We start from the raw sequence: 14,859 nt of genomic DNA, 5'->3' as shown, positions 1-14,859 counted from the left end.
CAAATCTCTAGTGGCACTTATTCCTCCTGTACAATAGAGCTACTACCCACAAGCCACACAGAATGAGAAAGAAAATAAAAATACTGTGTGCTTCAACTGGAAGGATGCCACAGATGTACTCTGTGTTTTGAAGGGAAAGCATTCCAAAGTTACAGGGCCACAATGGAGAAGCTTCCTGTAACATCCCCACCATTTGTCTCAAGATCATACTGTGGTGGCTTTTAGAACTTCCAACTCACCATTGATGGCAGATGCTGTGATGGAAGACCGTGTAATAGATGGTCACTCAGCCCAGTCCTGTATTGTTTATGGCTTTAACTGCAAGTAATATGACTACGCCGTACTGGAAAGCAGGCAGCCAGTGCAGAGCATGGGTGTCTTTCTTATTTGTTTTCCTTAGCAAAGTGGAAAGAGTGCCCAGAAGGTGAGACTGCTTCAGGGGCAAGGCAGTGTGGGCAACAATATAAAAGAGGTTTTAGTACAATTTAGCATTTGTGTAGCCGTGGTGATTGAAGGTTTTGAAAATAAGTGATCTTGGGAACTCATCTTGTTGTCCTCTCTGGTAAAAATTAAGATATAACATTTCATGCATCAAAGCACGATACCAATATCTCTCAATTCCAAAAGTAGTTGTGATGATAAATTGTAAGGTATTTTAATATGGCTTAACTAATATCAAATTCATCATAAAGGACATATGTTCTGACAGTGTTAATAATGCAATTAGAAAGATGAACAGAGAATCAAAAGGATATAAGTCGGAGTTTTTGACATCCTGTTCTGTTGCTAGGGAATTGTTATGGCATTGTAAAGGGAGAATAATTAGCTAGGAGTGTAAATAGGACAGGAGTACTGAGAAATGGGGAAAGGGGCTTTCTTTAAATAGAAACTCATTCATCTCATTCTGCTATTTTTTCCTTTCTCCACTTCTGTAGAAAGGATGATGAAAGTATGACGTGTATCACAAATTCATCTCTCCCTTTAGGAGGAAGGAGACAGATTATTTTTTTAATTTTACCTTCCGTTTGTTCCTTATTTTGATTTAGTATTCGTGTACACAGACAACTGGCATAACAGTGCCAGTCACTTGAGATGATTTCTTGCCTTGTTGATGTTGGTAGATTAAACGCACCAGTCAGGTGGCAGAATCCTTAAAGGCATATCTGTCCCCGGTAGCATTTGTCTATCACCAGTTTTGCTGCAGATGTAAGCTCTTTGGAACAGGGACTGTCATTTGCTGTATGTTTGTATAGTGCCTATCACGCTGGATGTTACTGTTTGAGGCCACAGTATAAGCGTTTATCTTAATATAAATGGGGATAAGTTTATCTCCCTAGATATTCAGTCACCATTCTAAGCTTTGATTTCCCTCTACTCCCGCTCCCTCATGAATTAGGATTTCCTAGGGAAAATTTGTTAGCACTTGTATATACTGATCTAACTGATACCTGAGAGCTACCAGAAAAATACCTAATTTATTCACATCCTCTTGTGGCTGTGTGACAATCTCCCTACTTTCCTTTCATCTCACTTTGCCCAATGTGTAAGACATGTACAAGGAAAGGAAATCGGAGTCTCTTCTCTAAAAGAAACTTCCACTTTCTATCTTCAGCGGTTTGAACACTCAGCCAAACTGAGGCGAAAGATCACTACATATGTCTCCTTTCCGCTGGAGTTGGACATGACACCATTTATGGCTTCCAGGTATGTACAGTGTTAAAAATCCCACAGAGGTTAAGTTAGTCTGGATACCAATCTTGCACATGCATGTTGTGAAGATGGAATATCCTTTGAGACCAGGCTGTGAAGCAGTGTATATACAGATATATCCATGTAAATATGTCCATGAAAGGGTTTGCACTGGTTTAACTAAATCTATTTCAAAATCGATTTTAGTAAAACCAATTCAGGTCTTGTGTTTTAAACAAGGTTCTATTTAAATCTTAGTTTTCTGTTAACACCTGTTTAACTTCAAAGGTAGATAATTAACAGAGATGTCCTTTCTTCAAAATGCTAGAGATCCCACATCCTGTCCTTTCAGTCAAGTACGTTCCTCAGCGCAATCAGGGAGGATCCAATTTAACATTCCTAATATTTTTAATGTTAGAAAAACGTGCAAAAATCTCCCTTCCTCTTTTTATGTAAAGCCCTCTTCAGCCACTCCTGAGATGACAGAAAGTCAAAAAAGTTCAAGCCCAATTAAAATACTTTCAACTAGGGTTGTGTCTGCTTTTAGCAATTTAGCTAGTAAGCTTCTCCAGACGTAGTAAGACTAATTTTTTTATTCAAATCTCAGTCGCAAAAACAAAACCCTTGTGTAAAAATCCTTCCATAAAAGTTCAGTTAGTGACCTGAGACAATAAATTCTTATCAATTATTATACTTAAGTATCATTTCTAATTAAATTATTACTACATAAATCACATCTTAACCAATACCGAAAGCACAAAAATAACACATCTCTTAAATTCAGGATCCATATTGATACAGTTTTAATAACAATTTCAAAATTATTTACTACAGACAAACGTAGTTATTTCTGCCAAGAAAGAGGGACAGTTCCAAGCCTCCACTAAATTGCCTGTGTGATATCAGAGAAGGTTAGTTTATATCAATACTTTCCAGAGTATTTGAGGCTTTCCTGCTATTCTCTGGTGAGTCCTCTGTGGATAAAATAGCTGGGTGCTGATGAAAGGTTTCAGGTATGAAGGAATATAGCCACTATGACATCAGGATAATTATTTTTCTGCAGCAGGGGGCTCCGTAATCAGAATTTTATCGACCTGTGAAACCAGGAAGGTAATCCTATTGTTGTAATCAAAAACACAGAGTAAACTCACAAGTCAAAAGAAGGGTGATTGATCCGTAGGAGTTTAAGAGGTTAATGTAATTATATTTTGTTCAGGGTTAAGAGCCAAATTAATCTCTCAATCTGTTTTTAAGATTTGGGGATGGGAAGTTGTGACTTAAGCATGTGCGTGTTTGCAGGATTGGGGCCTTAGTTAGGAGGAGAAATCAACTTCCTAGACAGCATAGCAGTGGGCACAAATATAGTATCTGTAACACCTTAGTCAGCAATCTTCTTCTGCCACTAAGCACCATTGCACTTGCCCCTGGAGGTAGCATGCAGGTTCTCTGTGCCGTGTGTGACCCACTGCCTCCCTTTGGGAAACCACTGCTTTTAAATGACTGGATTCTTGTGTGTTTTTATTGCAGCAAAGAGAGCAGAATGAATGGGCAGTATCAGCAGCCAACGGATAGTCTAAACAATGATAATAAGTAAGTGGTGCCTTCCAGTACTCTCCTATTGTGAAAGGTAGCTGACTTTTGCAAGGTGAAGTAGAATCTGCTCTATGTCCTACAGTGTTAAAGCATTGCTATGTTTTACAGAACAGCAAGTCTGCTCTTTGGCAAAATAAAGATCATATTGCGTGTTTACTTGGCCATTCATAGCTTTTAGCAACTAAGCTATTGCCTTGCTAGTGTTGTTACCAGCAATAGTATAGGGAAGGAATTTAAAAATCGTTGGTACAGGATGAAAGGGAAGGCTTTTTCTTTAAACACTCCTGCATTTATTGCAACTGAGTGTTGGAACTCTCATTACTGAGGAAGTTCCAGAGGACTGGAAATGAGCAAATGTTGTGCTAATATTAAAAAGGATAAATGGGACAACCCGAGTAGTTATAGTCCTGTCAACCTAACATCAATCCCAGGCAAAAAAATGGAATGGCTGATACAGGACTAGGTTAATAAAGAATTTAAGGAAAGTAATGTAATTAATGCCAATTAACATAGGTTTATAGACAATAGATATTATCAGCCTTACTTGTTGATTTTTATTGATGGTGAGATTAAAAGTTTGGTTGGTGAAAATAATATTGATGATCTAATAGACTTCTTTAAGTCATTTGTCTTGGTACCACGTGCATTTTGATTAAGAAACTAGAACAATACATAGTCAACATGGCACACATTAAATGGATCAAAAACTGGCTAAGTGTTGATTGTAAATGGGGAATCATTGAGCTGATACGTTTCTAGTGGGGTCTTGCGGGGATTAATTCCTGGCAGTGCATTATTTAGCGTTTTTATCAGTGACCTGGAAGGAATCATAACGTCCTCACTGATAAAGTTTGCAGATGACACAAAGATGGGGAAAGTGGTGAATAATAAAGAGGACAGGTCACTAATACAGTGACATGGATGGTTTGGTAAGTTGGATTCAAACCAACAGTATGTTTTTAATATGGCTAAATATAAACATATATATTTAGGAATAAAGAACGTAAGCCATACTTACACAATGGAGGGCTCTATCCTGGGAAGCAATGACTTTGAAAAAGACTTGGGGAGTCTTGATGGGTAAACCATGAGCACCCAGTGCAATATTGTGGCCAAAAGGGCTAATACGATCCTTGGATTTATAACTGGGAAATATTGAATAGGACTGAGGAGATTATATAACCTCTGTATTTGGCACTAGTGCCGACTGCTGCTGGAATACTGTCCAGCTCTGGTGTCCACAATTCAAGAAAGAGAAGAACCACAAGAATGATTGAAAGGATTAGAAAACGTGCCTTATTGTGATAGACTCAAGGAGCTCAGTCTGTTCAGTTTAACAACGAGAAGGTTAAGCAATGGCTTGATCGTAGTCTGTAAATACCTCATGGGGAACAGAAATTCGATAATAGGGAACTCTTCAATCTAGCAGAGAAAGATATAACAAGATCTAGTGGCTAGAAGTTGAAGCTAAATAAATTCAGATCAGAAATCTGGCACACGTTTTGAACAGCCAGGGTAATTAATTATTGGAACAATTTACCAGGGCCTGTACTGGATTTTCCATCATTGGACATTTTTAACTCAAAAATTTAATATTTTTCAAAAAGATCTGCTCTAGAGCAAACTGGAATTAAGTCAGGGAAGCCTGTGTTGTACAAGTCACACTAGGTGATGACAGGGATCCTTTCTGGCTTTATAATCCATGTATCTGTGAATTCATAATATTAATCTACTTATTTTAAAAGAAAAGTCTGTTAACTACTCAATTGTGAGCAAAGCTTCCAACTGTAAAACTAACAGTTGCAGTAAAACAAGTAGTTAGAGGCAATATCAAGATGGTGGGGAGAAAAGTATGCCCCATCCCCAACCAGTGTTGAGTACTGGTGTTTTAATTACAGTGTTTACAAATGGCATCCATTCTTTTTGCAAATGTATAGATAATCACAAGCTTCTACTCCTCTAAAAATGTTAAGTTTTTTCTTTTGATCCAAGAGTTCATTAACTGTGTTTCTCCACCAGGTATTCCTTGTTTGCAGTAGTTAATCACCAAGGAACCTTGGAGAGTGGGCACTATACCAGCTTCATCCGGCAACACAAGGACCAGTGGTTCAAATGTGATGATGCCATCATCACCAAGGCTAGCATTAAGGATGTACTAGACAGTGAAGGGTAGGTTGTGAACAAAAAGGATACGGGGAGGAAAGAGTGGGAGCAGGTTTATCATTAATAAAGGGCCCCCTCTGGGTGGGTGAACCTTTATTACTTTCAAGTTATCAGATTTTCACCATGTAGAACAATTTCTCTCCAGAGTGATCATTTATCAGTGCTTCAGAAAGCTGGTCTAACCTACTGGGGTTTTTTAGACTGGAGAAAAGGGAAGGACAAGGTAGCAGTGCATTGTGCCTGCTGAGCAAGATAACTAGTTTCTTGTATGTCCACCCACCTTCTGGCTAATCCAGTTGGCTGCAGTAATATCTGCCTCATCACAGTCCTGCTAGCCACAGGGATGAATGTGTGATAGCTTATTACACATGTTGCTTTCATTGTTAAATACAGGTATTATGAATTCACATTGTAATAGGGTTTGTTGTAATCCCACTGGCCAACCATAACTATATGGACCACCTATTTAAGCTTCATAAGGTACAATTCCATATTATACTAGACTTTCTCCTCTGAGGGCAGTTTATTCAACAGGCTGTATAACACAGTGGTTAGATACATAGCCAAAAAGTACTACCGATATCCACTTCTGAGGGTTTGTTTCTGTTTCATTGTTTTCTTTTGGGAAATGGAATTTGATGCATCTAGCTGTGCACACATATATAGCCAGGTTGACTGCGTTGTGTAAAAGAGTACTGCCTCTTGTTTTTATTAAGCCTCTTGCCTGTTAATTTCATTGGATGACCCCTGGTTTTTGTATTGTGGGAAAGGGGAAATAACACTTCTCTATTCCCTTTTCCACACCATTCAAGATTTTATAGACCTCTATCATATCCCCCCTTAATAATGATTTCAAATAGACAGTATCACTTCAATCATTTCCTTCAAACATGCACTGTGGATGCTACATAGAGCAGTATTTTTTCAAGGTTAACATCTTTATCATTTGAGAAGTATCAGGAATTGGGTTCGGTTTCAAGAAAAAATCACTTAAAATCTGTAATCGCCTCCATTCTGGCATTTCCAGCCATGGATTTGGTGCTGGAAAGATCAAATCTGTTCTGCTCTAGTTTTTAATTATACCTGACATTTCCTTTGATTGCTGCAAGTGCAGGCGGTTGGTTTGGAATTTTTAATAGGTTTTCATATTTTCCTTTTCTGCTTTTCAGCCGGGCAATGTGCATCTCTTCTATGATATTTGACTTTTTAGTGTAAATTATTTTAATTAATTCGTTTAACAAAAAAGTCAGTAGACCAGATTGGTTTGTTTTCCTTCATTAGGAAACAGGTAGCATTGCTCCTGGGGCTGGGAGATTTGTGGAGGCAGTTACCCAGTCTAACGAAATAGGAAGTGACTTGTATCACTCTAGTAGCATCTCCAGCTGATTAAGAAACAGCGTTGACTGACTGTGAAGGGAATCCTGCCCATTTTTTCCTTGTTCAGATAATGATGGCTCTGACTAGACCTCCACCTGTAGAAGGAGAGGAAAGATTCAGGAAACCCTGTGGAGTGGGGAAATGGAAGATGATAATCATTCCATAGCACCTCTTAATGTGGAGATATCAAAAGTGCTTTACAAGTATTTTAACTGGCCTTGCAGCAACCCTGCCAATATGAAGTGGGCAAGGGATGCACAGGGATCACTTTGCTCCCCACTGAAATGCAGCTGCCTCCAGGATAGAACTCAGCAGCTGTGTTGTAGTACACAGAAAAGCTGCCCAGTAGTTTAGGACAAGAGGAGAAGAATTTTACCCAATTGAACCTGCCAAGAGGAGTATAAGTAGACATGTCAGATTTGGCTGGGACACAAAGGTTTCCACCCATGGTCTTGTTCAAAAAAATAAAAAAGTGGCATAAGATCTTTAATGATTGTAAGTGGTCGAGACCTTGCTTGTACACATCTACAGAATCATCATCACCATTTTTTCCAGCATCTAGGTGTTACGTGGAGGTCTCCCATCCAAATACTAACCTGGTCTAATCCTGTTTAGCTTTCAAGACTTGACAGTAGGTTACAGAACAGAGTGGTCAGGCTCCAGGACAGACAGGCAGCGAGCATATTGGCTACTGATCAAATTCTGTATGCTGATTTTTTTCATGGTTATCCTATGAAACTAATTCACGTCCCTGGAATTGTTCCAGCTTTCAAAATAAAATAGTGCTAATAGTCCTTGTTTTTATCCTGGCTGTATTGGTCATTGGGATTTAAAATCTGTAATGTGCAGCATAAGGTTAAAGTTGTGTTGTGTCTTCCTTTTTGCAGATATTTGCTGTTCTATCACAAACAGTTCCTGGAATATGAGTAGCCTTATCCAGCAGTTTGTCAGATAAATGAAAGGAAGAAAATAAGCAAGCCTTCTGAAATGACACACAAACCTACCTGAAATGAAAAGACCCATTAAACAACAACTAGCACTGAGCTGTAACAGGACCTACTTGACACTGGCTCACAGCCTGGCGGAGTAAGAAATGAACAATGTCCAACGTGTATGCAGTCCCGCAAGGACAGAAAGGGGGGAAAAAAGAGGCTACAGTCAGTCATGTAAGAGCGGAAATATAAAATGAGAGGAATGCTCTGGGTGGGGGAAATGGGAGCAGAGGAGTCCGGGCACTGGTACATCTCCTATGTTCCTCCGAAAAGTGTGTGGGAAGGCAAGGGGGTGTGCCATCATCTCCATAAAGCATCTTCTCCATTGGTGCTTCAGCTCCAACTGACCAATCACATAACAGTTATTATTAAAAATCCAAGCCCATTTTTGATGCATATGGGTCTGAAAGCAGTAAAGTGGAGGAGGATGGGATGACACAACTAAAGGACTTTGCAAGTATCTTTTTATTTGTGAATTTTAGTTATTAAATAAATACAGTATGAAACTATTAGGCTCTTTTTTTCGACAAAAGTAAAAGAAATCCTGGATTGTGGAACTGAAGCTACAGTACTGAGACAGGTTTTCAAGCATGCCTGCTGCACAGGTGGTAATCTGCCATCAGACTGCTCATCAAAGCATCTGCACAGATTCTTTTCTGTTTGAGCCCTTTGTTTTGTTTTGTTTTTCTATAAATAGCTATTTTCTTAATTTTTTTCCTTTTATTCCCTTTTTTCACGAGAATGAAATTCATAAATGGAACCATCAGTAAAATGAATGAATTGGCGTGTTTATACTGTAAAAGTGGTCTTGGTTCTTTTTTTTAAACGTTGTCAATAAGTTTGATTTCTTAAAATCACCGGTTTTGATGTTTACTGGTTGTTTTGTTGTCTCCCCCAGTTCTGCCAAGTCCCCTCAAAGAGAGGTAGCATTTGGCAGAATGTTAGTATTGCAGATCTGCCATCTGCTAGGTATGGCTGCTGCTGGGTCCAGTATGGAGGCGTAGATTTGCAGCTATTGAGCACTTCTGCAGTAACACTAGGCTTTAAAGTAAACAAAGCATTTTCCTGGTATGTGCTATGTTTTTGTTGGTTCCTTCTCTCCTCCCACATTTATTAACTCCTTAAAGACTCCTCTCCCCTTTATGGAATCCCATCCTTATGCATGTCCTTAACTCTTAGCAGCTGGTGTGCAGGCTCACTTTGTGACAAAACAGAATATGTTTCTGTTCCTCCTCTCTTCCCCCCCGCCCCTTAAGAGCAGCCCATTTGCCTGTCTAGACACTGGCTGTAACTCTGTCTGTATGCTCTGTGTGTTTTACTTCCAGGAAGCAGGGCTGTAAATTGAATTTTAGTCCACGAGAAAAGGGTTTATTCACCTCTTAACCCCTCAGAATGTAGAGCTCAAAAAGAAAAAAAAATTGTTTTTTTGGCTGCTGCCACTGCTTCCTCATGGAAAATTTGCAAATGTTAGTCTGTTGAAGGATTTAGCCATTGTATTTCTTTGTATAAGGGTCACACTGAAAAGGTCATTTTTTTTCTGCATACATACTAAAGCAATCCTGCTTTGATTGTAGTAGCAAATACTCTCCTTTCCAGGGGCTGGGTCAGGACTGGAGGGCGAGGCAGACACACCTTGGCCGCAAAGCTAAACATAGAATTTGAAAAGGCTAGACCAATCCGTATACCCCAGAGATAACTTGCAGGTGTCTGTCTGCTTAAGACAGACTTGGAGTGTGTTGATCTGTTTCATGGAAGACTTGGGGGAGCAGAACATGTAAAGCTGTTTCCGGAATGAGCACCTTGCTATTAGATGCACAGAGATAGAATAAGCTCGTGTTAAAGGGTTTGGGCAGCTAGATAGTACTATTCCTGCATGGTAAGTACTTTTCTAGGGTTTTTTAACCTGTCTCCTCCACTGCAACAACTCAGAATACTTCTAGCTTGATTCGGTAAAGATCATAATTGGCTACTGCAGGGTTTAAATTAATATTGTTGTGTTGCAAGTGAGAGCCTGCTAGAGCAATACAGGTGGCTGGCACACTGATTCTAAAGGAAGATCACTCCCTGCCAGGGCTGTGTGTTGTTGTGTAGGCATTTGACAATGGCTTCCTGCTACCTTTTAATAATGCAGTAAGCTTGCAGTGGAAAACAAGAATCAGCCTTTCACTATTCCCCAGCCTGTGTTTACTGATGCAGTTCAAACCACCACCTTGCTATGTTACTGAAGACGGGGCACCACCGTGTGGCGTATAGGCATTATTGTACAATGAGTCAATTTGCTTTGCGATAGTGAGAGCTGTTAGACGTCAAACAAATTAATTCTGTTTTTACTAGCCCACTGGAGCTTATTGTTTGCAGCCTAAGCGTTTGGGTGACAAGGCCAGTCCTGCAAACCACCTGCTACCCTTTTTCTCTCATGCACTATGAAAGGACCATCCTTTGCATTACAGGATCTTCTCTGACTTTTTCACTGCTCTGTTTCTGCTCTTGAGCCTAGAATTTGAGGCATATTGAAAGCAGGTTTTTGCTGTAACATTCACCTCTATATCCTGTACTGAAAGGCTTGTTGCTACTTAGAATCATTAAGAATATCAGAGTTGGAAGGGACCTCTGGAGGTCATCTAGTCCAACCCCCTACCCAGAGCAGGACCAATCCCCAACTAAATCATCCCAGTCAGGGCTTTGTCAAGCCTGACCTTAAAAACTTCTAAGGAAGGGGATTCCACCACCTCCCTAGGTAACGCATTCCAATGTTTCACCACCCTCCTAGTGAAAAAGTTTTTCCTAATATCCAACCTAAATCTCCTCCACTGCAACTTGAGACCATTACTCTTTGTCTTGTCATCTGCTATCACTGAGAATAGTCTAGATCCATCCTCTTTGGATCCACCTTTCAGGTAGTTAAAAACAGCTATCAAATCCCCCCTCATTCTTCTCTTCTGTAGACTAAACAATCCCAGTTCCCTCAGCCTCTCCTCATAAGTCATACTTCAGTGTTGGTAAATCACAGTACTGAATCCTGGTTATTGAGGGAAGGGGGTATCATCTTTCTTCCTTTAGAATTGGAAGGCCTGCCACTGTTCTAAAAACCAGTGCTGCATTAGATGAATGCACTTTTCTACATACACACCAGTAGGCCCTACCCTCGCTCATCACCTCTTTATAAATGACATGCAGATCACACTCTGTAGTTACATACATTGTAGAACTGGGAGATGACCTTCCCCCGTTTCAGCCCCACCCTTCTAATCCGGATGCCTCATAGAGGGGGCCACATCACCTTCATCAGAGCTCCTGCTATATAAGAAAGTCTTACCATGCAATAAGATGTTTACTGCTGATTTATAAGTTTACTGATCAAGTTATATCTACCTAACTTGTTGACAGACAGTAGCTAAAACCTGCCTGCTTCAGCAATTAGTTATCCTGTTGTTTAAACCCCTGACCTTAAACACTTTTTTTTAAGCAGCTAATCTGTTCCTTTGCATTGCTTTTTCTGCTCTGATGAAGGATCAGAAGAACTTAGCAATGACTGAGACTGCTGTTGGAGAGCCAGGTTCATAATAAAATGTGTAAGTGGTGTGTATCGTGCCCGCCGTGTGCTTGGTTCTACACGTGACAGAAAAATGAAGCCCAGAGAATCTTACAATGTGGCATGTTGGCCCTACCCCCTCTCCCTGCCTCTAGACCAGGAGTTAGTGGAGACAACCGCTTCATTGTGGTGCCTAGTGGAGGCTTGTACTATAAATTGGGGAGTGTGAGAGGAACTGTTCGCATCCACTACCTCAATTCCTAGTAATAGAGGGAAACGTAACCAGTGTCTCAAAAGAGGAAGTATCTTCTGTTGTGTGGTCAGAGCTATGGGACCTGTCATTAGACAGCAGCAGCAGCCTTGATGCAGAGTATATTGATTTTTGCCTCCGTTGCTTTAACGTCTCTAATTGTTGTTGTCCTTTGGAGTTTGTGTAAATAATTCGTCCTCTTGTTGTTTGTTTGACTGGCTTATCCCCGGCTACTTTTTTCTTTAGCGTGTCCATGCAAAGATTGTTCGTTAAACCCTATCCGAGAGGGAAGGCTTGTGTGATTACATGGAGTGTTCCTCTCCCATTTGTTGTGGTCATGTTGGGAGGACTACTGCGTGCTATTGTGAGCCACAGCTACTCTCCCCTCCTCTGTTGCAGTGAGTGCCAGAGAAGGGCAGTGCTTAGTGGACAGCACTGCCGTTCTGGTTGCCTGGTAACCAGAGAGGAGGCCTGCCAGAGGGCAAGTGGACTCCAAATGAATGAATGTGAACGGTGTCCTGGCCTCCTCGTGAACAGGAGCCTGTGCTCACAAGAGTCAAGAGGCGTGTGCTGCCATTCTGACCATGTTTGTAACCTTGCTTTATCTGAACTGTTAATGAATGCTTCAGGCCCCTTGAGACAGGTGCCTCAACTCAAACCGTGTTGGTAGCGGCGGAGTGAGCTCTTTGATATTTGTTCCTTCCCACAGGACTCTGCCTTTCTTTTTAAACAATGAGGATATTTTCCTGGGAGTCGGGGGAGCAGGTGCCTGAGCTGTTTTTCTTAGGGTTGCCAACCCTTCAGGATTGTCCTGGAGTCTCCAGGCATTAAAGATCGTCATGTGATGAAACCTCCAGGAATATCTCCAACCAAAACTGGCAACCCTAGTTTGCCCCAGATCACTAGGATGCTCACCCATGCATTGGGAAGAGCTGCACTAGAGAACCCAGAGCATTTGAGCTAAACTGGCACATGTCGGATCTTTACAACTTCATGTGCCACATCTTGGGAGTTTGGTAATGGGAGATTGAGCCTTTTATCGGAAGGTGGCCAATTCAGCCCAGCCCAGGGTGGTGATGGCTGAAAGTTATTACCATCAAAGGCTGCGAAGCTTATGTAAGACCAAGTTTCTGTAGTCTCAGCCGAGTTTCCAATGAACAAGTACCCACATCCTGACAACCATCATAGCTGGCGCTGACTGGGTGGGGAGATCAAGGAATGACGGTTATGGCGCTTGAGGCCTCCTCTCACTCCTAAGTGCAGTCTGTCCATTGCATGCTTTGCACCACACTGGCACAGCTGTATGGTACCTGTACAGTGCTCTGTTGCTTCATACTGGGCTTCATTTTTCAGGGCTGTCACTGGAGTACTTTCACCAGCAGTAAATTCATCCACAGACAGAACAGTGGTGCCGCATCACTGCAAATGATACTCACGTCACTTCTCTTAGTTCAAATAGGACATTTAAAGTTCATAGTCCTGCTTTCCCAGTGCTGCCAGCAAAAGCCCCGTCCTGTAAAGAAACTGGATAAAACTGCAGTTTTATCTTCCTGGTTTATAAAACATCACCTGGTTTAGAAACACCAATAATGACCTTCGGGTCAGGCTTTTCCTGGCGTCTCCTGACGGGCTGATTTTGTATCAATCCCCTCCACTCCCCCAGCTGGTCATCAGTTGTCAGGAAAAAGCCTTCTCCTTCAACCACAGTTGCTTGGTTTAAAACCGCTTGGACCTTAAATGGTGTTCGTGCTGGCTGTGATACTTTCACCCCCACCCTCTCCAGGGGATACCGTGGGCTTGTGCTATTCAAGGAACTCTATCAGGAACAAATATCCTCCTTTCTAAAAGGACCTTGAGTTCCGAGCTGAGGGCGGGGAAGCAAACTGTCCTCGCACTAAAATTGAGAGTGTATTAAGCATGGAACGCTGGAAATTGCTTAATATGATAGGAAATATCCTCCGGTTATCTATTCTAAACCTCAGTGACAAAAGATCTAGTGCTCTGTATTGCACCTAGCACATAGTTACTGCAGTGGTTCAGCGACTTCATGCCTGGAACAAGTGACTTATATATATTCTTAACAGGTGATAATATATTGTTAATTTGTTTCAACATCATGGTAAGCAGACTTTATGCCTAGGCTGGCAACATTTCAGCCTCCACTCGTGTTTGAGAAAGCTGGCAGGATAAAATGAGATTTTAAGTAAAAGTTTGAAAAGGTTTCTTTTTCTACATGTAAATGCCATGCAATCTCAAAGATGTCCCAGTCACTACACTATAAAGAGAACATGCCTAACCAATATAAGGGCCAAAAATACAACACACAAGAATAACGAGAGACAAAATTACTACCTGGAGGAATCTCATGAAGAAGAGCTCTGTATAGCTCGAAAGCTTGTCTCTGTCACCCAAAGAAGTTGGGCCACCTTGTCTCTTGAACCTCATAAGGCAGATTAAGACAATGGACATTCATGACCAAATAGAAACAGTTAATTCAAACCAAACTGTGTGTAGTTACAGTACTCACCTTAAAACAATTTTTAATTGGTTTCTGTTGGGTCCTGAATTTTCTCCTCTTTGTGACTTAAGGTGCTACCAGACATGTCTATTTGCTGCTGGGTCTTTGAAATGGTAGCCCCCACAGAGACAAGAGCCCCATTCAGTAATGGAGCCACTCAAATGGGGAAGGTTTTCAAAATAATTTTTAGAAATGCTTTGTATGTCAAAAGAAGTGATCCTTGGGTCTATTCTAACCAATAACTAGCGTTTTCCTTTAGTTGCGTAAAACTATGCATACAGTCTCATGACCAGCTGGGTTTTTCAAATCTCCTTAGCTTTCTTTCCTTTTTTATGTTTTCCCTCATTCTGTAGTGTTTAATGGTAGCGCTAAGAACCAGTCCAGGATGGGGTTTTAGTGTGCAGGCCCTGTACAGGCAGAGTAGGAACAGTCACTGGTGGGGTAGAATGCTCAAGCAGAGTGAACAGTGTGATGGCAGCAAATGGCACGTTGGTGCCACCATTTATCTGTATTTATTTTGGGGGGAGGAGTAAGGAGGGGATCAGCTAAAGGGAAAGGAAGGGGAAGGACAGTGAGGGGGACGGGGCAGGGGAGAAAAGGGTAGGAGGGGCAAGTGTGAAGTGAAACTGAGGCGTAGAGGCTGGGGGTTAGAGGAAACAGCTGATCAGCAGAGGGCACAGAAAGTCCAGTCAAAACTCTACAAAACACTCTGAATCGCTAAAGGTCCCTGCTTTGGCTGCTTCTT

At 41.2% G+C, this 14,859-nt stretch overlaps 1 protein-coding gene across 1 annotated transcript in view; it reads left to right on the top strand.

Moving 5' to 3' along the window:
* The window catches only part of USP22 (ubiquitin specific peptidase 22), a 188,601-nt gene extending 179,985 nt beyond the window's left edge, over positions 1-8,616 (top strand). Inside the window, exons 11-14 of the mRNA XM_077827691.1 lie at positions 1,613-1,704; positions 3,217-3,279; positions 5,302-5,451; positions 7,710-8,616. Coding sequence (XP_077683817.1) covers positions 1,613-1,704; positions 3,217-3,279; positions 5,302-5,451; positions 7,710-7,752 — 348 coding nt within the window. The 3' untranslated portion in view covers positions 7,753-8,616. The remainder of the gene's footprint in view (positions 1-1,612; positions 1,705-3,216; positions 3,280-5,301; positions 5,452-7,709) is intronic.
* The last annotated feature ends 6,243 nt before the right edge of the window (positions 8,617-14,859 follow it).

Source organism: Eretmochelys imbricata, chromosome 10 (assembly GCF_965152235.1).
Source record: "Eretmochelys imbricata isolate rEreImb1 chromosome 10, rEreImb1.hap1, whole genome shotgun sequence".
NCBI classification, from domain to species: domain Eukaryota; kingdom Metazoa; phylum Chordata; order Testudines; family Cheloniidae; genus Eretmochelys; species Eretmochelys imbricata.
The sequence above is the reverse complement of the archived record's forward strand: the minus strand, read 5'-3'. Positions and strand labels throughout refer to the sequence as shown.